This window comes from Leopardus geoffroyi, chromosome A1 (genome assembly GCF_018350155.1).
Source record: "Leopardus geoffroyi isolate Oge1 chromosome A1, O.geoffroyi_Oge1_pat1.0, whole genome shotgun sequence".
Classification (NCBI taxonomy): domain Eukaryota; kingdom Metazoa; phylum Chordata; class Mammalia; order Carnivora; family Felidae; genus Leopardus; species Leopardus geoffroyi.
In genome coordinates, this window is record NC_059326.1 from 172,852,742 (window position 1) to 172,878,096 (window position 25,355).

Below are 25,355 nucleotides of genomic sequence, written 5' to 3' on the forward strand. Positions count from 1 at the left end.
GGACAGGGCATCTGGAAAAGTATAAGGGACAGGGAGAAGGAGGCATGTCAGGCCCCAAGAACCAGGGCTTTCTCCAGCTTTATTCACTTTGTTTATTCATTTGCACTTTCTCTGCTCTGCCTGGGCTGAGCTCTAGGGTAGAGGCAAATCAAACACGGCTTAGGTGGGGAGAGAGAGCCATAAACAATGTTGAGTGCTGTTGGAAGAGTAAGGGTATGGGGCTGTGGGGGAGGCAGCTAGAAGTGGGGCGACAGGCGAAGCTGAAACGTAGGCGAGGCCAGGGCAGCCTTCCTAGTAGAGGTGGCAACCAAGCTGAGACCTGAGAAATAAGAATAAGTGGGCAAGGTAAAACAGGGCCTTCATGACAGTGGAGCTAGTAGGTATAGACGTTTGAAGCTGAAAGCAACATGCAGTACCTAGGGGAACAGAAGGCAACCCAGTGTAGCTGCAGTAAAAATACAGTGTGAGGAGCAACCCTGTATCCTGAGGCAGTGTTGGTCTCTTAACACATTGTTCCCTTGGCTTGTGGGCACTCTGTCCAGAAAGCCAGCAGAGCTCACATAACCTGCTAGATCCCAATACCCTGGAACCAAAGGACTTGTACAGAGCTGACTTGGTTCCTTTATTGACCAGGACACACAGGTCTAGAAAGGGGGTCTAGCTCTAATTGTGCTTTTTTGGTGTCTCTCAAAACCAATAGGTTCTGTTTGGATTCTGCAAAGCAAACTCGTCAGAAAGTTGCTGTGAACTGGACCAACTTCAGCCTCAAGAAAACCACTCCCAGCACAGTTCAGTGAGGTATGGAGACCCCTAAGTGTTGCACGTACTCCCTCTCCCCAAGTTCTGTCACATCTGTGCCCCCACCAGACCATTTCATGCTCTGGGGCACATGGAGTTAGCCTAGCAGCTTGCCAGCCCTGGCCCCTGTACCTCCACGGCAACAGCACCACAAGTTACACTCTCTGAAGATATCCTGGGCCAGACCCTCCTGTGTTCCCTCTTGCCTGTGCTCCTGAAGGGTGCTTCCTGCACTGCCATCCTTGGACTATCTCTGCCAGGCCCCTGCTTCCCTTACCATCTGCCTCTCAAGCAGCCTTAGTCCCCAGAGGACTGCCCCCACCCCTGACATTATTAGCCTCAGGGTTGAATCTCATTTGCTGGCCTGGTAGGCTACCAGGATGCTTCCCAGCTAAAACCATACAAGAAGGGGCCAGCCCCAAAGGACCAGTGAGAAGGCAGATGAGGTAGACCAAGACCTTGGAGAGGTCATTTAGGCATGGAGGAGTTGGTGAGCATTCTCCACAAATATGACAAGCTCCATGAAGAAATGATAGCTGGGCTGCCTCCTGAAGAAGAGATCTGGCCCTGAGCTGGGCTCTGGCCTCCTCTCCGAGCCACCTACACTGGTCCTTTGTCTGAAATACTGACATATATATTTTTTTAATGTTTTATTTATTTTTGAGAGAGAGTGAGGAAGGGCAGAGAGGGAGGAAGATAGAGGATCTGAAGCAGGCTCTGCACTGACAGCAGCAAGCCTGATATGGGGCTTGAACTCACAAACTATAAGATCATGACCTGAGCTGAAGTCGAATGCTCAACCGACTAAGCCACCCAGGTGCCCCTGCAATACTAACGTATCAGATGATGTTCTGGACTGCAAACAGAAGACCAAGAAGGGCTGAGAACCATAGTGTAGGAGAGAAGGCTGGCTAGCAGACAGGCCTTGGTGCTGGGTTTGCAGCCTAATGGCTGTGCAGTGCCCTGTCTTAACTCCATGCTCTGTCCCTGGGATCGGGCCTTTTGTGGCTGGCAATCACACAACTTGCCCTTAAGGCAACAGGAAACTGAGGCAGGTAGGCTGAACTCAGGGACCCCTGGGAGGGTGTCCTCACCTGTACTTCTCTTTTCAGTGCCAGGAACACGCCTCTCTGGGCCAGGGCAGCAGACTTCCTGGACCCTCAGCCGAGTCCCTTTGTCATTTTTGGGGTCAGGATTCCCCACCCTTGAAGCTGGCCTCAGCTCCCCAGGAACAGCCCAGAGAGCCTGAAGCTAGGGCAGTCTTTGGGGCTCGGGTCCCTATGGCACCTCAGGCTGCCCGGAGTCAGGACTGTCTTTAGACTCACCTTAGCCCCTCTCTCTGAAAGGGCTATGTTCCCTGGTCTTTGGCCAAACTGAAATGTCCACACCCTCAGGAGCTTCTGCCAGGACCAGGGTGCCCTCCTGCCTCTTTTTTCTACCTCCACAGGATCCAGGAGTGACGGGGACCCCAGGCACTTTCATCTTTTGCCTCTTCTGAGAGTAAAAGGGGCACATCTTCTCCCACAGCCCAATGCCCTTGTCAGCCAGGAAACCTCATCCAGCCGTCTTCTCTCAAGGACTCCCTCTTTGGTTGATTTCTTTCCCAAGACTGGAGATGTTCCCTCCCTGTCCCACTCCCACCATAAGGGCTATCCACTGCTTTTTCCACCCTCCTCAGAGTGGGAGCCCTGAGAGTGCATGAGAAAGCAGTGCTGGCACAGATTTGGGACCTAGCCTGGGCTGTGTACCCAGAGCCTGAGGCAGGAGTCAGGATGCATATGCCGCCTCTCCCCTTCCTGTCAGTAGGAGAGCAAAGACCAGAGGCTGGGCTCTTACCCTACCCTGACTTGGAAAGAGGTGTGACAGGGGAGGTGTCCCCTGGCAGGGTCTTAACTTTCATCCTCTGCTGGAGGTAATCAAGGAAGTCTATTCAATATTTTCAGCCCAGGGAGTAAAAATAGCAGGCAGTTGTTCCTACCCATGGGGACCCATGGAAACCCAGAGCCAACATGGGGAGACTAAGTCAAAGGTGTCACTCACGGTGCAGCCATGCTCTCCTGTTTTCTCAGCCCCTGCCGGGTCAAGCTTCTTCAGGGTGTCCTGAGACCCCAACTGCCAGCTGAAGGTCTACAGTTTCTTCCTCCACATCCCTATCCACCTGCCCAAGATCCTCCCTGCTCCTCGTCATCCTGGACCAACCAAAAGTTGAATGGACGCTGTGCCGTGCTGGGGCCCCTCAGGACCTCCGCAGAGCCGCTTCCTGGTGCTACGCAGCCTCCTCACTCAGAGCCCGGGGGCTGGACTGGCTTGTGGGCTGGGGGCTGATGGTACTGCTGGCCCAACACTGCTCTCTTTGTGTTTGGTTTTGTTTTTGTTCTTGTTTTTCAATTCTTTACTTTTGATACTGTGAAGATCTTTCCTGCCGAAAGATAAAGCAACATTTGGACACAGACTCGGTGTGTTGGTGGTTTGCTGGTCTGGGATGGGGGTGAGGTGAGGAATGTACTCAGAAGCATGGGCTCTGCCTTAGTCATTAACCTCATTGAGCACATACTATGTGTCAGCAGTTTAGTAATTTCCTCTTAATTCTTACAGCAGTTCTAAATGGGACTGTTATCCCAATTTATAGATGAGGAAACTAAAGCTAAGACGGGCAAGTGACTTCAGTGCACTCAGTCTGGCTGACTAGGATTAGAGCATAGGCCTGTATAACAGCAGCATCTGTGCTCTTTCCTCCTGTTGGGAGGACTCTGGTATGTAAACTTGAGCAGCTGTTTCCCCATACTGTGTTTGTTTCCCCCTCTGCAAAACCAGTGAGTTGGAGGAGTGAGACTCAATCTCTTTGCAACTGATGTGAGATGGAGTCTGGGAAAGGCTTACGGCCTTTATGGACTGCACACCTGTAACCTGGGTGGTTCACATTGTCAGGAGAAGTGGAGTAAATGAAGTTCCTATAAATTGGATCTGACTTTCCAATGGGAATGAGACCTGTAACCTAAGTACTGGATTGTTGAGGATAATGAACCCTTCTGTAAAGTAAAGCAAACTACCTCATTCCTACCCCACCACCCCCCACAGTAAATCTGGTTCTTAAATTCAGATTTTAATATAATAGGTTTGTTAAACAATGCTTTCTCGTACACACTTGTGTTTCCAACTCCTTGCCCCCAATGTCATTTTCTCTCTAAAACTGACACTTAACTTGAGCTTGTGTGGGAAGCAGTGGAGGCTGTGGCCACTCAGTCACTAACAGCCCTTTATGGAGAGGTGGGAGCAGGATCAGAAACTGTTCCCTCCCCCTTCTATTCCTCCCAGGTTGAATCCCACCACGGGCTGTCAGTGCCAGCTTCCTCTTCTAAAGATGTTAAAAACTATCACTCACAGGCTCACAATTCCTGGTCCCTGGACTTTCCTAATCTCCAAGAAAGTATGCAAACTCCCCTGTGAAACCTGTCTGTATATGTATTACCTTTGTTCTTCTTTCCTTTCAACTCTTGCACCAGGCTCCCGTGCTGCAACTGAACTGGCATAATTATCTAAAATTCTGCTTCATCATTCAAAAATTGCAGGTCTGATCAAGGAGCTGCTTTACCTACAGAGAAAAACCTGTGGGTGGCATTCAGAGGCTTCCACAACCAGCCCCCACCTCCCAGCACTTCACTCCAGCAATACCAGATGACCTCAGTCTTCATCTAGGCCTGGCGCTCTCAGGTCTCCCAACTTTCGCTCACACATTTCCTTTTTCCTAGATTACCTTTCCTTTATCATTTCCTGCTTATCCTTCACATTCCAGCTGAAAGGCCATTTTACAATGAGAATCAATTTGCCCTGCCTTGTGATGCTTCCAGAAAGTACTACCTTATCTGTCTTAAAATATTTCTCCTGAATGTCAAGATCCATTACATTTCTGTCTCAACTAATCCATAAACTCACAAGTCAGGTTTGTGTCTTCATCTTTCATTTGCTTCAGCACTGCACAATACCCAGCACGTGCTCATGTTAAATACATGAATGGAGGAAAGAATAGTAGTGACCCATCACTCCTCTTCAAAAGTCACCAGTGGGCTTGCCTGGGTGGCTCAGTTGGTTGAGCCTTGACTCTTGATTTTGGCTCAGGCGATGTTCTCCCAGTTGGTGGGATGGAGCCCGGAGCTCAGGCTTGGCAATGACACCGCAGAGCCTGCTTGGAATTTTCTCTCCTTCTCTCTCTGCACCTTTCCTGCCCTCACGCTCATTCTTTCTCAATAAAAGTCCCCAGTGAAGTTGAAGTCACTTTTGACAAGGCCCTGCATGCCCTGGTCCCTGTCTACCTATCCAGCTTTAGCTCTGACCACTCCTATCCCTACAGCAGCCGGCCACGTGACCCGTCTGTTCCTTGAGGAATCTGTGTGCTTGCACAAGGCCAGACCTTCACTCCTGCAGGGCCCTCCATCAGAAGGCTTCTCTCCCTTTCCTCCCCTCCCTGTTCTGAGATTCTACACTTCTCTGGAAGCTCAGATCTAGGTCTCCTCGAAGCCTCTGGTTCCCCAGGCAGTGAGTTACTAAGCTCTATCACACCATTTACAATAATAATAACTTCGTACATAAGTACAGACCCTCAGCGAAAACAGTCATCAGTATTTTATTTATCCCTCACCACTCTGAACATACGTGTTGTCACATAGATAAGGACGCCAGTCAGAGCTGCAGTGCAAGTTGATTCGTTACCCGCGCCCCGTGCCCGGGATGGAGTCCCCGGTGGGGTCCCAGCTGGCCCAGTCTCGGAACGTGCCAGATGACGTCAGGCTCTGGGCGAAGCTAGGCCTCCGGTAGGCGGGTCTCTTCTGTATCTCCACTCGTGGGACCTTCCACCAGGCTTCGTTTGAGCTTTTAGCGCATGCTCCAAGTCCTCCAGCGTCCCATAATGCATTGTATGACGCTTCGCCCTCGCCCCTGGCAACAAATGCGCAGCCGCCCAAGGGTACTTTGACGCTGCACTGCCTGACAGGGTCTCGGGAAAGTTTGTCCCTCTGCGCGATCCGGCACTCAGAGGTCGTTGCTAGGTGCCGACCTTCCGCCTCCTCACATCTGATTGGATCTCACGCAAAAATTGAGGCGGGGTTTTACCGTAGCGCGCCTGCGTACAGCAAAGGATGGAGGACTCGGAACCTGAACGGAAGGTGGGAGCGAGGTAGGGGTCGGTGCGGGTGGCAAGCAGCTGTGAAAGCGGGGGCCTGGGCCTGATTCATGTGTATCTGTAGCGGGTTCGCACAGATGAAGCGACTGCCACAGGAAGCCGCTCCGAGGCGGAGGATGAGGACGACGAAGATTACGTGCCTTACGTGCCTTTGCGACAGCGGCGGCAACTGTTGGTGAGGGCCTCGGGTCGGAAGAGAAATGAGGGTGTGGGAGGGAGGGTGGCATCCAGTGGAGTGAGCTGTCAGTAGTTGGGACCGTGGCCCCCAGGCAAACTAGGGACTTCCAGTCTGATCTGAGGGGTAGGGCACCTCCATGTCGCGTGGCACAGGACCCTCTCCCAAAAGCCAAGATCCTGACGCAAGCCCCCTGGCCCGATACTCCGCTTTGTCTTGGGCTTGGCTCTGAGGGGCGCTGGTGGAACCTCAGCTCCAGAAGCTATTGCAACGAAGGCGCAAAGGAGCTGCAGAGGAGGAGCTGCAGGACAGCGGCAGCGAGCCCCGGGGAGATGAGGACGACATCCCTCTGGGCCCACAGTCCAACGTCAGCCTCCTGGATCAGCACCAGCACCTTAAAGAGAAGGCTGAAGGTGTGCTGGGAAGCAGCGGGAAGGCTCAATTTGGTGCACTGCTTTGGCATGTCTCTGACATCTGCTTCTTTTCTCAGCTCGCAAGGAGTCTGCCAAGGAGAAGCAGCTGAAAGAAGAGGAAAAGATCCTGGAGAGTGTGGCAGAGGGCCGAGGTATGGTTGTAGTCAGGCAAGGGGAGAGGTGGACTAAGCCTCCTCCCTAGCCCCAGGCATGTTATATCTGAAGGTCCTGGCCTCTGGGAAGCAAGAGCCATCCCTGAGCCAGATCTGTCTCCTCAGCTTTGATGTCGGTGAAGGAAATGGCCAAGGGAATCACATATGACGATCCAATCAAAACCAGGTATGTCTTTCTAGTCTGTGGAAAAGCAGTCATCTTTACTTGGAATGGTATGTGGCTGAGCCTGGCAGGGACACCCCAGAGCCAGCTGTGCCTGGGACCTCTCTTGACCCCCACCACCCACTCACAGTTGGACACCTCCCCGTTATGTCCTGAGCATGTCTGAAGAGCGGCATGAGCGCGTGAGGAAGAAGTATCACATCCTGGTGGAAGGAGATGGTATCCCACCACCCATAAAGAGCTTCAAGGAAATGAAATTTCCTGCAGGTACTGGGAATTTGATGGTCAAACAACTGTGAGCCTGTGTCCCAGCCTCCCCTGAGCTTAGCATCTGCAGCGATGAGTCAGGTAGTGAGAATGGAGGGATTTGAGGAGGGGTTTCTTTAGGTTTGAATTACATTTGCCCCAGTTGTCCCTATTTACTGTCCTCTGCCATTAGGGAGCTTCAGTGGGCAAGTGACATTAGCCTTAAATGGACCTGGGTGCAAATCCTGCCTCCACTCAGCCTAGAAGTCTTGGACAAGTCTATTTTTCTCTCTCTCTTTCTCTGGGCCTCATTTGTAACTCAAAGAGGGTAGCGCTAATTTTACAGCTTTGGGGGCCTGATAAAGTATCCATGAGACACAAGGATGATGCTAAAGTTGTTTTCCCTAGCCATCCTGAGAGGCCTGAAGAAGAAAGGCATCCACCACCCAACACCCATTCAGATCCAGGGCATCCCCACCATGTGAGTATGGGGGGCCCTGAAGAGGGTGGTGATGGGAAGGAGTAGTCACTAGGTATCCATCTGGAGACCCATTCCCTGCATTCTACTGAACCTGATCATCGGGCCTGTTCTCTCCCAATAGCCTGTCTGGCCGTGACATGATAGGTATTGCCTTCACGGGTTCAGGCAAGACATTGGTGTTCACATTGCCTGTCATCATGTTCTGCCTGGAACAAGAAAAGAGGTTACCTTTCTCCAAGCGTGAAGGGCCCTATGGACTCATCATCTGTCCCTCAGTAAGTAAGCCAGGCTGGAGGGCAGGGCAGAGACAGGCCTGCCTTCTGGTGCTAACCTCTGCCCCTGTCCTGCAGCGGGAGCTGGCCCGGCAGACCCACGGCATCCTGGAGTATTATTGCCGCCTGCTACAGGAGGATAGCTCCCCACTCCTGCGCTGCGCTCTCTGCATTGGGGGCATGTCTGTCAAAGAGCAGATGGAAACCATCCGACAGTGAGCATAAGCACCCCCTGGGCCTCCCCAGAGCCCCTAGATAAGCCAAAGGGCCCTTTGCTTTAACTACCCCCACATACCCTTACAGAAACCTTCTGTGGACCTAGTCCTCAAGAAGCTTTTTGTCTGATGGTGAGATCAGTTGGGTTGGGACAGAGGGATGTGGTAAGGTACTGTGGGAGCACAACAGATGGAATGGGGACATTTGGGAGTTCAGGGGGTCAGGGCATTCTGGGCAGAAGGCACAGAGGTGGAGGACCCAGGGTTTCCAGGAAGGTCAGAGCCATCCAGTGTGGTCCATCATGGAAGCTGAGGCACTAGGGCAGGGCTGGATCCATGGCCTTTCCACACAGCACAGTCCCTAGGAGACAATGCCAGATGCCCTGGACCAGGCTCTGGGGTCACAGACCGGCCAGACCCAGACCCTTCTTTCCAAGGCATTCCCAGTCTCAAGGAAGATTCAGATACAGAAAAGATTAATTCAGCATACCAGGAAAGTGAGCCCGTCAACACCTACAAAGGGAGTTACAGGAGCACAGACTAAGGCCTATTTGGAGATTCAGATAAACCCTCCTGGGGGCAAGGGGAGTGAGTGATCTAGAAGGGGGAAGGATATGCAAGCAGAGGTGACTCATGGCTGGGTAGGAGCTTTGGAGCAGAGCAGTGGTCAAGAAAGCTGTAGCCCCTTCCAGGAGAGATGTGTTTTGCAAGTAGGGCAGGGTGGCGGAAGTGATGAGGGGACAGATGAGGAGAGACAGGAAAGAGGCCAGAGTGGCAGCCCTTAGATGCAGGGATGGGCAGGTAGCCCTGACCTCAGGGTCTCTTCTTGATCCCCAGTGGTGTGCATATGATGGTGGCCACCCCTGGGCGCCTGATGGATCTGCTGCAGAAGAAGATGGTCAGCCTAGACATCTGTCGCTACCTGGCTCTGGACGAGGCTGACCGCATGATTGACATGGGTTTCGAGGGCGACATCCGCACCATCTTCTCCTACTTCAAGGTGCCCATTCCTGCCTGGCCAGGGCTTCTGGCCACCCTCCCCAGGACGCCACATTCAACTATGACAGGCCCTGAGGCCCTGCACTGCACACCCACTGGCCCTGATTCAGGGGGCTACATCCCAGCTCCTTGGTCTTCCCAGGCCTCCCATTCCCTCATTCCCACCCTACTCTTTTTCAGGGCCAGCGGCAGACCCTACTTTTCAGTGCCACCATGCCTAAGAAGATTCAGAACTTTGCCAAGAGCGCCCTGGTAAAGCCTGTCACCATCAACGTGGGACGTGCCGGAGCTGCCAGCCTGGATGTCATCCAGGTAGGCAGGCACTCCTGATGAGGACACCTTCTAGGGTCTCTTTTGTGAGGGTTGGATCTGGCTAGGCTCCATCAAAGCTGTTGGAGTAGGGTTGAGGGACCACCTTGTGGTCACTGGGGGTTTCATCTAAGCCTCAGCCCTTAGCAGCAGACATTCTTAGGGTGACCAGTCCTTGATGACAATAGGCTTCTGGTCCCCTCCCAGCCAGGATTGGGGGCCCAGGCTCTGTGGCAGGGTCATGGCTGGTGAGCCTATTTGCAGGCCCACCTGACCTGGCCCCTGTGGTGGCAGGAGGTGGAATATGTGAAGGAAGAGGCCAAGATGGTATACCTGCTCGAGTGCCTACAGAAAACACCCCCACCCGTGAGTGCAGCCAGCCAGGCTGACCCTGGACCTCTGGGATGAAGGGGAGAGGGCAGTGAGGGGTAGTATGCTGGAGAAGGTTGGGCATGCCCAGTTGGAGTCAACCCTCATGACTGGAGTTGGTCCTCTGGACAGGTGCTCATCTTTGCGGAGAAGAAGGCAGATGTGGATGCCATCCACGAGTACTTGCTGCTCAAGGGGGTCGAAGCGGTGGCCATCCATGGGGGCAAAGGTCAGAGTAGTGCATGCATAGGCATGGATTCTGCTGCCATTGCAGCCCCTCACCTAAACCCTTTCCCTGCCTGGTGAGCCTAGCACTATTTCCCAGACTCCTGCTGTCACTCTGATGGCTTCTGCCTAACCTTCCCCAGACCAGGAGGAACGGACCAAGGCCATCGAGGCATTCCGGGAAGGCAAGAAGGATGTCCTGGTGGCCACAGACGTAGCCTCCAAGGGCTTGGATTTCCCTGCCATCCAGCATGTCATAAATTATGACATGCCTGAGGAGATCGAGAACTACGGTGGGGAGCTTGGGGGTCAGCGGTGCGGGCTAGACCCCAACCCATGGGCAGTGGGCCAGAGGATCTGTTCCTTCTCTCTGCAGTGCACCGTATCGGCCGTACCGGGCGCTCAGGAAACACAGGTATTGCCACGACCTTCATCAACAAGGCCTGTGGTAAGTCTGCCACCAGGGCCACCTCAGCTGTCCCCTGGGTTATCTGCCTGTGGCTACACGGGTCTTGGCTACAGGGCCCAGGGTTGGTCCTGATGGTTCCATCCTTACCTCCACAGATGAGTCGGTGCTGATGGACCTCAAAGCCCTGCTGCTAGAGGCTAAGCAGAAGGTACCACCCGTGCTGCAAGTGCTACACTGTGGAGATGAGTCCATGCTGGACATTGGAGGTGACTGTGGAGCAGGAGTAGGGGTCCAGTGGGGGGGGGGGGGAGAAACATGACAGGAACACCAGAAAACAAGTCTGTGCTGCACATCAGAGGGCAGGGGCAGGAGGTCCTGGGGGAGCCAAGGTCTGGGATATGGAGCCTGGCCTTGCAATCATGCTGACTCTCACCCCCATGCCCTCAGGAGAGCGTGGCTGTGCCTTCTGTGGTGGCCTGGGCCATCGAATCACGGACTGCCCCAAACTGGAGGCTATGCAGACCAAGCAGGTCAGCAACATTGGCCGCAAGGATTACCTGGCTCACAGCTCCATGGACTTCTAAGCCATCTATCATACCTTGTCTCCAAGAGGCCTCAGTCTCCAGCCACCTCCCACATACACACCAGCCCCTTGGACAAAAAGCCAGCATCCTCGGCCCAGCTGGCCTGGGCTGGGCCAGGCTGGGCCTGGCTGCCTGCTCCCTGTGTCCCCCAGGATTCTATTTTTGTTCCCCTTTACCCCAGTTGTCATTAAAGCACAAGCCTCTCTGGTCTCAGCCCAGCCCCGCCTCTGTGTTTCATCTTACCTGACCCCTGCTTCCTGGGTAGGCCTCACCCTCTGACTTCCATAGCCCCTCTGAGGCAGGGAACTGGCATCTGCTACTGCTACCGCCAACACTCAGCCTGCTGGGTCTTAGTTGTGGAAGGAGCCATGTACCTGGGGTCCCCTTCTGGGGGCCCTGGCTATCTCCTCTGGGCTAGCTGGATTGGTGACTCGAGAGACCGCATTGGTGGGCCAAAGGGAAATGGTTGGGTTTTCTGGTCTCTGGTTGGCTCTTTATAATCTCCAGCCTTGCCCCAGCCTCCCTCTTCCTGTCAGCTGAATGAAGCTCTTGGGGCCCCTTGGGAGGCAACTTCCTGCCTCAGGCCCCCTGCCCACTTGCCGGCCCACACAGGCTCCCAGTAGGAACCCTCTGTTCCCCTCACCAAGGGGGTAAGCAGATGCCACAGGACTGCTGCTCAAGCCACTAGTGCTCACTTACCTCACTCCGTGCCCAGCTCTCTGTTGGGCCCAGGATCCAGGCAATCCAGATAGACGTCTGCTGGGAAGCTCCTAGGTAAGTGGCAGAGGCAGATAAGAAATGAATAACGGGGTGGCGGTCAGGAGACCGCTGGCAAATGGAACAGGATTTCAGCATCTGGCAAGGGGTAGGCAGAGGAAGAGCACTGGCAACGATTTCTCTGTGCCCGGCACTTCATGTGCAAGACCACATGCTTATCCCAGCAGGACAGCAGTTGCTCAAGCCATGTTTGTCACTTGGTGTTTGGTTTGGGGCAAGTTACCTAATGTTTCTGAGCCTCAATTTCCTCATCATTGAAATGGCAATGAGCATGCAAAGGACATGGTGTCAAGCTACTGGAGCTCGGGGCTGCCCGGACTGCACTGGATACAAAGCCAGGTGGAGAGACCCTTGGAAAGATTTCCTGCCCGCACCCCATATGTGACCCCAAACGGTATTGCTTAGCCTGGTTAAACATTCCTTTCTAAACGTGGCATTGAATAAGTGACATGAGCCTGTCCCCAGAATTCAGACACACACTCAGAGCCCCGATATTAGCCTCTGGCAAGGTGAGGCAAAAAAAAAAAAAAAAGGTGCCCAGCAAGAAGCAAAGTTTAAAAAAGAACATGTGAACTCTCTAGGGGCCTACTGGGGGCACACCACCCACACTCACATGACCAGGCCTTGCCATGAGGACTGAGCTTCACTGGTGGGGCCCTGGTGCTCAGACAGCGTGGGGTGGTCAAGGGGACCTCCCAGGGGAAGAGGCAGCCTGGCGCTGCAGTGGCACAGTGATAGGGGGTTCCCTGGAGGCATTGGGCTGAAGGGAGGTAGAGGCCAGAACACAGCATCTTGAGTGATGCACTGAGGAGCCCAGGCTAGACCCAAGGGCAGTGGGAAACCAGGAAAGACTTGGGAAGGGGAGAGACTGGTTGGTTTGGGGCTGATAGAAAGGACCATGGTGGGCCCTGTGGGACAGTGGTTCAAAGGGGAGATGTGAGGCTGGCAATGGACAGGGGCTGTGAAGACAGGAGCAAATGAATATTAGAAATATTTCCAAGATAAAGACAAGCAGAGTAGGACTGAGAGGGTACCAATCAGGGCTCAAGAGTGGGAAAGCAGGGAATTGGCCAGTCTGGCTAGAGGGGGGGTCCTGGGGCAGGGCTGTGGGAATGTCAGGTGCTGGGGTGTACAACCACCCTGCACAGAGGAGAGGTTGGAGCTTATGACTCACAGCCAGCTGACCCAGGTGCAGACATAGGTCATTTGCCATCCAGCGGTCTGAGGCCCCTGCCAGGGCCAGGCACATGTGGGCACCTTGGGCCAACTGAACCCCAAGGGAGAAATATGTGATGCCCCTACCCGTTCCTAGCTCCTTTACTGAAGACAGGCTCCCCTCCCCCTCCCCAGCCCTGCAGCTGCCTCTCTGGACAGAGGGAGGGGGAAGTGGCCAGAAGGGGAAGTGTGAGGAGTTCCCCTCTGGCCTGTCACCAGTCTCCTCAGGCCGTCGGAGTGGCAGCCCTGGGGCCTGGCTGCGGCCATGGAGCCTCTGGAGACTCCCATCAAGGACGGCATCCTCTACCAGCAGCACGTCAAGTTTGGAAAGGTGAGGACCCTGGCTGGCAGGCAGCTGCCCAGGACAGTAGGCTTCTGCCCCAGCCTCAGCCTACCAGGACCTAGGAGAATGGGGAAGGGAGTCAGGGTGGGGGGACCCAAGCAAGGTGTTGGGGAGTAGAACAGAACCCTGTTCTCAGCTTGAGTGGGTTGGGCTGAGTGGGCCTTTTTGAGACTCTGCCTTGCTTACGGATGGGGAAGCCAAGTGTGGGGAGGATCTAAGACTCCAAACCTTGGGGCAGAGCAGAGCTGCAAGGGTAGCTAACCCAACAGCCTTCCACCCTGTGTAGTAGAGGCACCTAGGCCCCTTGAGAGAAGGCCGGGGGCTGAGCTGGCCACCTCCCCACCCTGCAGAAGAGGGCTCAGCTCCTCCCAGCTCTGTTAAGGGACACAGGGGAGTTTACCTTTCTCACCAGGCGGTAGACCCTACACCCTCACAGCTCAGCTGCAGCTGCTGCCTGGTCAGATAAACAGTCTGTTTCCTTTGCTTTACGCTATTTGCATGTTTCCTTCCTTGCCATCATGAGACTGAGGCCTTCCTCCTGCCCCAGGCCTTGTCCCTCTGGCCCAAGCGATCTTTTCTTTGGGTGTTAGGGGGTACCAACATGATGGTAGTGTCAGGTGATCTGCTTAGCTGCTAGATACTTCAGAGACATGATCCAGTAGAAGTCTCAACCTTGTGTTCTCATAACTTTTTGAGATATGAGGGCACTAGTGCCGGGGGGGGGGCGGGGTCACAGGCAATTTGTGGAGTGGATTTGAACCCACAAATGACTGGCCCCAAGCACAGACTTCCCCCTGCTGGGCTGGCCCTGGCAAGGCCTCATCCTCTGGGGCAAGCAGAGGCCAGCCTGGGTGGTCAGGAGCATTTGCCAAGCAGCTTGTGCAGAGCTGAGCTATGGGGAGAACTGCTACCCAAGGGTCTTATCCCTCATCCTCATCTCCCACAGAAGTCCTGGCGAAAAGTATGGGGTCTGCTGTATGCAGGAGGCCCATCAGGTGTGGCACGGCTGGAAAGCTGGGAGGTCCGGGATGGTGGCCTGGGGCCAGCAGGTGACAGGTCTGCGGGACCTGGCCGGCGTGGGGAACGGCGGGTCATCCGCCTGGCTGACTGCGTGTCTGTGCTGCCTGCTGATGGTGAGAACTGCCCCAGAGACACTGGTGCCTTCCTGCTCACCACCACAGAGCGCAGTCATCTACTGGCCGCACAGCATCGCCAGGAGTGGATGGGCCCCATCTGTCAGCTGGCCTTCCAGGTGAGCATAAGGCTGGTGGGCAGAGCATCCAGGGGCCAGAGGTGGACCACCTGACTCCCCCACCTTGTTCATCTCCATGCTCATTCACATCCTATCACTCAGCAAGTACCTGCCAAGCAGCCATAAGCCTAGGGAAATAGCCCAGAAGCCCACAGAATGAATCTCCAGTGGCCATACATGCTATGGAGAACATGAAAGCCCGAGTAGGACCAGAGGTGAATGGCAGGACATTAGATGGGAAGGCCTCTCAGGAAGGGACAGTGAGACTGAGTCCTCAAAGACAAATAAGGACCCACCAGGCAAAGATCTGAGGGAAGAGTGATGCAGACATTAAGGTCTGAGAAGCATCCTGAACAGAGGGAGCAGAGTGGGCAAAGGCCCTGAGGCAGGGAAAAGTTTGGTATGTTAAAAGGGCAGAAAGGCCAGCGTGGCTGGAGGGTAAGGAATGGGTAGGAACTCAGGAGGGAGCAAAACTGGAGAATATGGTGGGACCAGCTGAAACTACTTTAGGACACATGCAGAGTTTGGAATTTTATTCTGAGTGAGAGAAGCCTTTGGCGGGGGTGGGGGGTCTTTGGGGAGCCAGGGACTGAGAGCTTTAAAGCTTCACAGGGTCTGTGATAGACCAAAAGGAAATGAGGCTGGAGGTTCCTCAAAAAGTTAAACATAGAGTTGCCATATGACCCAGCAATTCCACTAGTAGGTGTATACCCAAGAGAATTGAAACAGGTGTTCAAATAGCACTTGTATGAGAACACTCAGAGCAGCGTTATTCACAATAGCTCAAAGGTGCAGACAACCCCAATGTCCATTACCAATGAATGGATAAACCAAATGTAGTGCATCCATACAACAGAATGTTACATGGCCATATAAAAAAGAATGAGGTACTGATATATGCTAATACCATAAATGAACCTGGAGACCATCATGCTAAGTAAAAGGAGCCAGACACAAAAGACCACATATTAGTATGATTCTTTTCATGTGAAACACCAAGAATAGGCAAATCCATAGGGACAGACAGCATATTTGTTGTTGCCAGGGGCTGGGGGAAGGGGGACCGGGGAGTGACTGCTTATGGGTACAGGGTTTCCATTTGGAACAATGAACAAATTCTGGAATTAGATAAAGGTGATCGTTGCACAATCTTGTGACTATACCAAAACCACTGAATTATACACTTTAAAATGGTGAAATGGTAACTTTTATGTTGTGTATTTCAACACAATATTTTAAATTAAAAACAAACAAATGAAGAAAATGAACAGGAGCAAGAAAACCAGTGAGGAAGCTGTTGCATGTGACCCTGGCCATACTACTATGGGCCAAGGTGGTTGTGGAGGAGGTGCTGATAGAGCTCCGCGGAATTGAGGGGATGAGGAGTTGGAAGGGGGAGTTGGCAAAAGAGAGCTTGGGGAGGATCTAGTAGCCAGTTCACTCATGTGTCCCATCCCTGAAGCTCCTGCCCCTTTGTCACTCCAAGCTGTTAGGGACACATACAGGCAGGCCCAGTCCCTGGCCAAGTGCAGGTGCAATGGGGACATCCTCTTGTGTGTCACTACTTTACAGCTCTCGGCACCCTCAAGGGGGAAGCTGGGGGTTGCAGGTGGGAAAATAGAGCGGTGCCCAAGGTCATGCAGTGGGTCAGGGGCAAAGCTTGAAGTGGCACTCAAGTCCCTAGGTGCTCCTGCTTGTCCTGGAGTCCTGGTTTACTGGCCCAGGGAAAGGATGTGGGAAGAGGAGTGGAGGTGAGGGCTCTAACTTCTGGCCTTTTTTCATTCCTTAGGGCACAGGAGAGTATCCCTCAGGATCAGGGGAGGTGGAGGCTCCCAAGAGGGGCCTGGTCCCCATGGAGGAGAATTCCATCTACTCCTCCTGGCAGGAAGGTGAGTCAGGGAGGTGCAGGTGCAGACTCAGCCATCCTATACTTGGTGCTGGGGCCTTTGGAGGACCCATATGGGCTGTACCTGATGCCTCACCACCATCCTGCCTGCAGAGGGCGAGTTTCCAGTAGTGGTACAGAGGACGGAGGCTGCCACCCGCTGCCAGCTGAAGGGGCCCTACCTCCTGGTGCTAGGCCAAGACACCATCCAGCTAAGGGAGCCCTCCAGCCCCCAGGCCCTCTACACCTGGCCCTACCGCTTCCTGCGCAAGTTCGGCTCTGACAAGGTGAGGTGCTGGGCAGCTACCCCACCCCACTGGCCCTGCTGGGAAGGGTGGCAAGTGGAGGGGTGCCCCGGGTCCCTCCACCTCTAATCCGCCCAAACCATCCCCCACCCCCATGTCCAGGGCGTGTTCTCCTTTGAAGCCGGCCGCCGCTGTGACTCTGGCGAGGGCCTCTTCGCCTTCAGCAGCCCCCAAGCCCTCGACCTGTGCAGGGCTGTGGCTGCTGCCATTGGCCGCCAGCGGGAGCGGCTGCCAGAGCTGGCTGGGCCCCGGCCCTGTCCCCTGCCTCGGGCCACCTCCCTGCCTTCACTGGACCCACCAGGAGAGCTACGGGAGGTGCCCCCGGGGCCCGAGCCACCCAGCGCCCGGAGGGCATGCCTGGTTGAGCCCGGGCCCCAGAGCCTACCCCTACTGCTGAGCCCGGCACCCCATGATGAGTCAGCACCTGGGCTCTATGCCTCAGTGTGCAAGCGAGCCAGCGTGCCCCCAGGCAAGGCCGAGCACCTCTATGAGAACCTGTGCATGCTGGAGGCAGGTCCCGTGCTGCCCAGGGATAGGGACCCGGAGCAGGAGGGTCCCAGCCGCCGCAGCCCCCTGGCCAGCCCCATCTACCATAACAGCGAGGACTTGGGTTGGCCTAGCCCTGCCCACGACAGCAGCCTGGAGGCCCAGTACCGGAGGCTGCTGGAACTGGAGCTGGATGACAGTGATGAGGTGGGGGGCTCTGGCCGCCCCAGTGCTCACTCAGGCTTCAAGGCCAAGCTAGTGACGCTGCTGAGCCGTGAGCGGAGGAAGGGCCCAGCCCCCTGCGACCGGCCCTGAAAGCCTTGTATGGATCTCTGCGACAGAAGAGAAAGGCACTCTGCTCTCCCTGGGCCGGGAAGGTGGGCAAACAATGGACATCTCGGACACACACCTGCATCCACTCTAGCCTGCGGATATAAGGCAGGCAGCTTGGGGAGGACCCCTCATGTGCCCTGTGGGCCCCCCAGTGTATAGTGTACAGATTTGCTGGTAATAAAACCTCCCAGCTCTGCTCTTGGTCCCACCTTATAGCCCACACTGTGCACCTCCAATCTTCAGCTCCTGGCAATGGCACTCACTGATCTACATGGACACACAGCCCCTCACTCACGTGTACTGCACCTAACACCAGTGCCCTGTACTAGGTTCTGGGGGACACACATAAGCCAGACTTAAACTTTGCGACCCGTGGGCTCAAGTCCACTAGAGCAGATGTATGGGGTGCAGATAATTATGGCCTGTATAGTCCTGGGCAATAAAAATGGCTGGGACAGTAGGACAGGAGGAGAAATTGGGCTTGCTGATGAGTGAGGTGCCCTCTGAATTAAGTGTGAAGGGTAGGCAGGGCATTACCAGATGGGCAGCTAGCCCCAGGGCTTTCCAGGCTGAGTATAGGTATGCACTGGCCCTGAGATGAAGGGAAAAGCATGGTCACAGAGGGCTCCAAGAGGCTGATAGGGAGTTGGTGGCCGAGCATGAGAGGCCTGACCATCCTGCAATGAGCTTGGTCTCATCTTCAGCAGAGAGACACAGCCAGATAAAGAAAGGAGCAGCATGGAAAACAAATTTGAGGGAGTCTAACTGGAGGCCAGGAAGCCTGAGCTGGGGAGGAAATAATGGGGGGGGGGGGAGCAGGGGCGAGGGGGAGTCAAAGGGACTTCAAAGATCTGCACAACCAAAATGCCTGCTCCACTGAGACTTAAAAATGTGCAGACACTTCTAGGGAAACTTGGGCCTCAGTCTCCTCAACTGTCAAGGACAAACTTCAAATTACCTACCGGGCATGCATTCATTCCTTAGAGTTTTACTTATGTGCCTGTTCTATGCCAGGCACTGGGGACACAGCCATGTTCAAGACAGTGAGGTCCTATTCTCAAGAAGCCCACGTTCCAGAAGGAGATAAGCAAACCTCTTGAAGACTGTAGTGCCCTCATGCTACTCTGGTCACTAACCCTGGGGCTTCCATGCACAAAAGCATCATGTCCCCCAAGAACCTGCCCCCCCCCAGCCCCTTGACCTCAACTGCGCCTCAACTGCCCATGCCCTTGGCACATCCTGAACCTCTTCTTCATGACATTGATGCTCCCTCGGCACAGTCTTGTTTCCAAGCATCCACCTCTGGCCACCTCCTTTTCTCCTTCCAGCCCTCTTCCTCAAGCATGGCCCATAAAGCTCCTCTTCAGCCTCATTGACTTACAAGACCCTTTCCTCACCATCTGTGCAGTCACTGTCCGCATCCTTGTCCAACTTAGATTCTGTGCTCCACCAATGGAGTGACCCCCTTGTGCTCCTCTCTCCTTCCATCTTATTTGTCTGGCAAAGCGCCCAGCTTCAGATGAACCCAATTCCCCTCTGTGCCTGCACCCTGGCAGCTGCCCATGGCCACGGAAATTACATAACCAGGCTGACCACATTCTCTCATGTTGTGATCTCGAAGCTCAGATAGACAGACTCTCAGGAGAGATGCTTTCCTCCTCCCAAGACCTTCCTACCTTCTCCTCTCCATCCCTACCCATTCTCATCTCAAAGATATCCTGGAGAAATAGCAGCTGACAGAAGTGAACGCCTTTGTCCTTCCACCACTTCATCAACAAGGGCCCCAGCAGCTGCACCATGTCCCTCCACCCCTGCAATGGAAGAAATGTCTGTTCCCCAGCCCGCACTCCAACCCCAGCTCCTTACTGCACAGCTCAGCACACTGAGCTGTCCCCTCTCCTCAGCCCAATGAATTCTACCACCATCATCATCATTTCCAGCCACAAGTAAACATGCTCCATAATTTAACATCTTTGAAGGAAACCCTTGGGGGCACCTAGGGGGCTCAGGCGGTTGAGCAATTGATTCTTGATTTCAGCTCAGGTCATGATCTCACGGTTCGTGAGGGTCTGTGCTGACAGTGCAGAGCCTGCTTGGGATTCTCTCTCTCTCTCTCTCTCTCTCTCTCTCTCTCTCTCTCTCCCTCTCTCTCTGTTCCTCCCCTGCTTGTGCACGCTTGCTCTCTCTCTTTCTCTCTCAAAATAAATAAACTTTTAAAAATAAATAAAAATAAAGGAAACCTTTGACCTCACATTCTTTTTTTTTTTTTTTTTTAATGTTTGTATTTACTTATCTTTGAGAGAGCGCATGCACAAGCAGGGGAGGGGCAGAGACAGAGGGAGACAGAATCTGAAGCAGGCTCCAGGCTCTGAGCTGTCAGCACAGAGCCTGACACAGGCGCGAACCCAAAAACTGTGAGATTATGACTTGAGCCAAAATCATGTGCTCAACCGACTGAGCCACCCAGGCACCCCTTGACCTTGCATTCTGCTTCAGATCCCTCCCCATTCCCTTTTCCTCTTCACAGCGAAACTCCTCAAAAGAGTTGTTGATTACTTTCATTTCCACTTTCTCCTATTCTCCCTTTTGCCAATTCAAGTCTCCCCGTGGTCCCCCCTGCTCCATTACATCGCTCTTATCAGGGTCACCAACTTCCTTGCTCCCCAAAACAAAAGCAACCTGGCCTCCCTGACTCCTCAGCAGCATTTGACACTCCACTTGGTTTTCTTCCATCCTCACAAATCTCTCCTTCCCAGCCTCTTCTGGCTCCTCCTCTGCCAGACTTCTGCCTGGGGCTCTGGCCTCAGACATGGTGTAGCTCAACTCTGGCTGCACACAGAATAACATGGAGCCTTTTTATTTTTTATTTTTTTAAATACTTAATTACTTATTTTTGAGAAAGAGTGGTAGGAGAGAGCGTGCATGAGCAGAGAAGGGTCAGAGTGAGAGGGAAAGAGAGAATCCCAAGTAGGCTCCACATTGTCAGCACAGAGCCTGATGCAGGGCTCATGAAATCATGAACCATGAGATCATGACCTGAGCTGAAATCAAGGGTCAGATGCTTAACCGACTGAGCCACACAAGCGCCCACCTGGAGCCTTTTTAAAAATGCCCATGCCTGGGTCTGCACCCAGGGCCTGAGATTCCACAGTCTGGGTGGGGCCTGGGCACCAGTGTGCTTTTTCAATTTCCCGCGTGATTTCAGTGAGTCCAAGGTGGAAAACCACTGCCCTAAGTGAGCCAAACCCATCTCCCAGTTTCAAAGACCATCTAAATGCTCATGATTCCAAAAGATATATCTTCAGCACAGACCAGTCCCCCTGAGCAACAGATTTAAGAATCCAATTGCACGCTAGACTTCTGGATGTCTGAAAAGTATCTCCAAACGCAATGTGTGAAAGAGGTTGTGGGCAGGGCGGTTGTTTGCAGTGCTGGCCACAGACAGAAAAGTCTGGAAGGATGTTGAAATCATGGGGAGATAGATTTCCTTCCCACTTATGGAAGCTCCTCCTAAGACTTTACCCATGACAGGGAAAGTCTTCCCATGATCGCTCAGGTTGCCGGCCATAGGGCAAGCTAAGGCCAGGGGGATCCCCAGTCACTCTGGCTACAGCAGAGACCCCTTCACCCCATGGTGACAAGCCAGCCCTTGGCAGCTCAGCAAATCCCAGGACACACTGAAGGTTACTCAAAGTATTAGGGTGATGGCCAGAACTGGAACCCAGAACTCTGGATCTCTGTTCTGGCATGCTTTTCATTACAAATCCAAGCCTCTTTGCTTTATGGCAAAAAAGTTTTTGTGAGGTCCCAAATGGTCTATGAAAGAGAATGTCTTTGCAGATCTCCAGGATTCTAGGGCCTCACCCCCGAACTGCAGGTGTCCCAGACACTAGGGGGCACTGTGTCCTAGCCTGAGGCCTGTTCCTTCCCTTGGGCTGCCTATGCAGGGAACACTGGTGGCATCATCCAGGTCTGAGCCTTGCACAATCTAAGGAATAGGACCCTGGAGTCCTCTGCTAGAGGGCTGCCAGGACCCCCAGGCTGCCACTTGTTCCTTTACTCATTTGCTGTTTCACTTTCTCAATCCTTCTTTCATCTGTTCATTCACATCTACTGTGTACAGACACTGGGGCAATGGTGGACAGGACAGACAAGTCCCTGCTCTAATGGGACTAACATTCTAATGGGGACAAAGGGCAATGAAGAAGCAAGCACCTAATATAATGTGAGATGGTGGTAAGTACTATGGGGAAAAATAAAGCAGGGTAAGGGACTAAGTGCCTGATGCGAGTGAGGCATTAGGAGGCTATTGTTTTAGATAGGGTGATCAGGGAAGGCCCTTTGGAGGTGGCAGCAGCTGAGCAGAGACCTGAACAAAGTGAGAGAGCTGGTCGTTTAGATATCAGGGGAAACTGTTCCAAGCAGAAGGAGCTACAAGTGCAAAATCCCTGAGGCAGGAATATGCTTGATGTGTTGGAGGAACAGTAAGGAGGCCAGCATGCTTGGAGCAGAGTGAGCAAGGAGGAGAGTGGTGAGAGGTAGATTGAGCTTATTAATGCGATGTACATATTAAGGGCCTTAGTGTTATTTCAAGTGCAACAAGAACCTAATGGAATGCTAAAAGCTGAGGATGATGTGATGTGATTTCTGCTTAAAATATCACCTTGGCTGCTGCACGGAGACTCTGGAGTAGGTAAGGATGGAAGCGGGAAGATCTGTTAGACTGTTAAGATGTCCAGGCACAAGATGAGTGGCTAGGACAACACTGGCAGCAGTGACCAGATACGGAACATATTCTGAAGGTGGAATTTGCAGAGTCTGTGGTATAACAGAAAGGAAGGATAATGCCATATTTTTACTGGATCAGGTGGATGAACTGTGATGCCATTTACTAAGGTGAGGAAAAAGTTAGGCAGAAAATCACAAGTTCAAATTGGGATATGATGAGTTGAGATATCTAGTAAACCTCCAAAGAGAGATTGTGCATGGTGTTGGATATTAGAGCCTGGAGTTCTTGGGGTGATGTCAGGGCTGGACATATAACTTGGGAGTCCTTGGCATATAGGTGTTATTAATAGTCACAGGACAAGATGAGGTCCCAGAGAATGAATGTAGCCAGAAAACATATTATGGCCATGTTGGGAGGCAGATAAGAAGCCACCAAAGGAAGTGGAGAAGGAACAGCCAGTGGGGCAGGAGGAGGCACAAAGCCAGGGGAAAGAGGGAAGACACCTGGACCAGTGCTGCTCCCTGGCAGGGTAAGAGGAAGGCTGAGAAATCACCATTGACATGATGACGTGGAGGTCATTGGAGACCCTGAGAAGAGGGAATCAGTTTAGAGGCCTGGCGGAAACAATGGCCTGACTGAAGTGAGTTCAAGAAAGAGCAGGAGGTGGCTCAGCCAGTTAAGCGTCTGACTCTTGGTTTCAGCTCAGGTCACGGTCTTGCAATTTGTAAGTTTGAGCCCCACATCAGGTTCTGCGCTGACAGATTGGAGTCAGCTTAGGATTCTCTGTTTCCCTCTATCTGCCCCTCCCCCACTTGCTCTCTATCTCTCTCTTTCTCAAAGTAAATAAATAAACATTTAAAAAAGAAAGAGCAGAAGGAAAGCAAGAACAGGAGGAAAGCAAGTGCAGACAAGGCTATAGATAACTCCTGTGAGAAATTCTATTCCCAAGGGGAATAGAACAAAAGAGCAATAGTTGGAGGGGAGATGGGGTCAAAAGAGGATTTCTTTAAAGATAACTCTTACAGTAGTTTGTTCAGTGAGGGGAATGATGCAGAAGAGGGAAATGTGATGATGGCAGAGGGGGAGAACAGCAGCAGCCATGCCCTAGAATGAGCTAAGGGGTGGACGCCTATTCACTTACCCACACACTCTGGCTCTCAATTTCCCCTGCCACCTGCGCTGGCTGCCTGGGATGACCCATGGGGACAAAGTGGGGACTCTGCCACCCCCGCTAGAGTCACCCTGTTACACCCCCACCACAGGCGCTGACCGCTCTGGAGTGGGGTACCAGGCAACAGCCCATTTCATCAGTGTGGGGTTGTCCCAGGGCAGAGGGCTGTTGACTGCCTGGGGTCAGGGAATGGAAAGGCCCAGGTCAGGCTGAGAGCCAAGCCAGGGGCTCCCTTCAACTCTGTCCGCTCCTGCCATTATCTTCAGCCTTCTGTAGAGGGTTCTACAAACCTAGCTTCAAGATCCCCTGTCCCCATATCATCTGAACCCACCTCCATGTGCTCCACACCCGCAAGTCCTTCCGGTTTAGAAATTCTGGAGCCGCTGATGGCTTGCACCTTCCGCGGAACAACGCCTATCCTCACGATGGACCTGCAAGGCGAGTATTATTGTTCCATTTTTCTGAGTAGGAAACTGAGATTCAGGATGTCTAGGTCTGTTTGGTACCGAAGGCCGCTTTCTTTCGGCTCGGCCAGAGGGAGGCGCAAGGGGCTGCTCGAGCTGCCAGCTGGTCCCTGGACTAGGCGACCTGCAGACCAGACCCCGCCCAGGCCCCGCCCAGGCTCTGCCCAGACTCCGCCCCATCAAGGGATCGCGGGCAGCCACAGGCCTTCCAGCTCAAAGTAAAACGGGACTTCGCGATTGGGCGGGGCGGAAGGATTGGGTGGGGCTTCCCAGTTGTAGAGAGGCCGCTCGCAGGCGTGGCTTTGACGGGGCGTGACCTGTGGCTCCGCCCCCTTCCGCGAGCTCAAAGCGGACTGCGGCCGTGGGGGCGGGGTCAGAACACGGGTGGCCGATCCCAACGCGGTTCTGTGGGGCCAGCCACCGAGCAGCGCCTCGGCGGGGCCGAGCAGGTACTGGCGACCGCGCGGGCGTCTCGGGCTGGGCCAAGCTGAGGGCAGGAGCCTGCTGGGGACCACGGAGGGCGCTGGGGTCGGGGCCAGTGTTGCGCTTCCTCTTGCGGGCCTGGGCCCCTGCCTCCGCCCCCGCCCCCGCCTTCCTGCGGTGAAGCCGGCTGCGGCAGGGCGGATTGGCGCCTGCGCTGCTTCCTGCGCCCGAGACTCTGCCAATGCTTTGGGCCCGGGTGGGGGACAGGGGAAACTGAGTCATGTCGGGATGGTAGTAGGCCTGTGCGGGAGGCACCACCCCCATTGGACTCCAGGATGAACCCCCTACCTGGCCACGCTTTGGGGTCCTAGCCTTCTCTGATTTCCATAGGGGCCACGGCCCCTCTGTGCCGCCCCCAGCGCCTGGGAGTCCTCATCAGCCTCGACCCGTCTGGGAATGGCCAGGACCCGCTCCAGCTGCCTCCTTCCCCACCCCTCCCCCTCGCGTCCCGAGCCCCCGTGTGCTCCCTCCGCTGGCTCCGCACAGTGTCAGCTTACACGCCTTATATAGTCCGAGCAGGCTTCTGCGAGGCCTGCCTGTCGGGACCTGGGGGCGGGGGAGAGGAGCGCCGGCCCCTGACTCACCCTTCGGTCCGAGGGTTAAGGCTGGCTTGGGGGGAGTCCATGTCAAATTAGCTCTGCGGCCCACTCCTGAATGAAAAGAACCTCAAGATTGAGTGAAGGGACCCCCTCATCATCCAGTCCCGGGGGGGGGGGGGGGGATTGCCCCTGCCTCTGTAAAGTGAGGTCTGCCAGCCACACCTGACAAGATGTATGCCTGCTGGTGCCCTGGGTGTGTTCAGAGGCTGCTCGTGCCTTCCTGGCACCAGTCCAAGGTTGGTATCCAGAGCTGGGCCTGCCTGTACACCCACCATGCTGTCCACTCACCTTTTCTTTCCTCCCAGG

General features: G+C 54.1%; 3 protein-coding genes and 1 long non-coding RNA gene across 19 annotated transcripts in view; 3 read left to right on the forward strand and 1 right to left on the reverse strand.

The window, feature by feature from the left end:
- The window catches only part of FAM193B (family with sequence similarity 193 member B), a 31,476-nt gene extending 28,226 nt beyond the window's left edge, over positions 1 to 3,250 (forward strand). For 11 of the 13 annotated variants that reach the window (XM_045446841.1, XM_045446856.1, XM_045446860.1 and 8 more), the window contains 2 exons: positions 701 to 798; positions 2,868 to 3,250. In XM_045446841.1, coding sequence (XP_045302797.1) covers positions 701 to 797 — 97 coding nt within the window. In that variant the 3' untranslated portion in view covers position 798; positions 2,868 to 3,250. Of the gene's footprint in view, positions 1 to 700; positions 799 to 2,245 lie in introns of all 13 variants that reach the window. The other 2 variants (XM_045446851.1, XM_045446922.1) reach the window with 2 other exon arrangements.
- LOC123581252 lies at positions 43 to 25,355 on the reverse strand. Of its 3 annotated transcripts, none has more exons than XR_006703689.1 (6): positions 24,739 to 25,355; positions 23,835 to 23,934; positions 11,707 to 11,777; positions 5,449 to 6,668; positions 4,268 to 4,390; positions 43 to 319 (listed from the first exon to the last, which is right to left on the reverse strand). It is a non-coding gene; the product is annotated as an uncharacterized LOC123581252 (long non-coding RNA). The 3 variants fall into 3 exon arrangements; XR_006703688.1 differs by lacking the exon at positions 43 to 319 and adding an exon at positions 3,143 to 3,217; XR_006703690.1 differs by lacking the exon at positions 43 to 319 and adding an exon at positions 3,143 to 3,217 and having other exon boundaries at positions 11,707 to 11,862; positions 24,739 to 24,905.
- DDX41 (DEAD-box helicase 41) lies at positions 5,843 to 11,225 on the forward strand. Of its 2 annotated transcripts, XM_045447034.1 has the most exons (17): positions 5,843 to 5,957; positions 6,039 to 6,149; positions 6,403 to 6,562; positions 6,640 to 6,714; positions 6,841 to 6,901; positions 7,029 to 7,165; positions 7,553 to 7,625; positions 7,747 to 7,900; positions 7,976 to 8,112; positions 8,950 to 9,112; positions 9,292 to 9,423; positions 9,715 to 9,786; positions 9,922 to 10,018; positions 10,158 to 10,307; positions 10,391 to 10,462; positions 10,579 to 10,689; positions 10,871 to 11,225. In XM_045447034.1, exons 1-17 carry the CDS (start codon positions 5,931 to 5,933, stop codon positions 11,005 to 11,007), a joined length of 1,869 nt encoding a protein of 622 aa, XP_045302990.1. In that variant the 5' UTR covers positions 5,843 to 5,930; the 3' UTR covers positions 11,008 to 11,225. The 2 variants fall into 2 exon arrangements, with proteins under 2 accessions (XP_045302990.1, XP_045302995.1); XM_045447039.1 differs by lacking the exon at positions 9,715 to 9,786.
- On the forward strand, positions 11,562 to 17,800 carry DOK3 (docking protein 3). The gene is made up of 6 exons (XM_045447127.1): positions 11,562 to 11,781; positions 13,135 to 13,330; positions 14,289 to 14,594; positions 16,384 to 16,483; positions 16,594 to 16,766; positions 16,887 to 17,800. The coding sequence occupies exons 2-6, from the start codon at positions 13,265 to 13,267 to the stop codon at positions 17,583 to 17,585; spliced, it is 1,344 nt and encodes a 447-aa protein (XP_045303083.1). The 5' UTR covers positions 11,562 to 11,781; positions 13,135 to 13,264; the 3' UTR covers positions 17,586 to 17,800.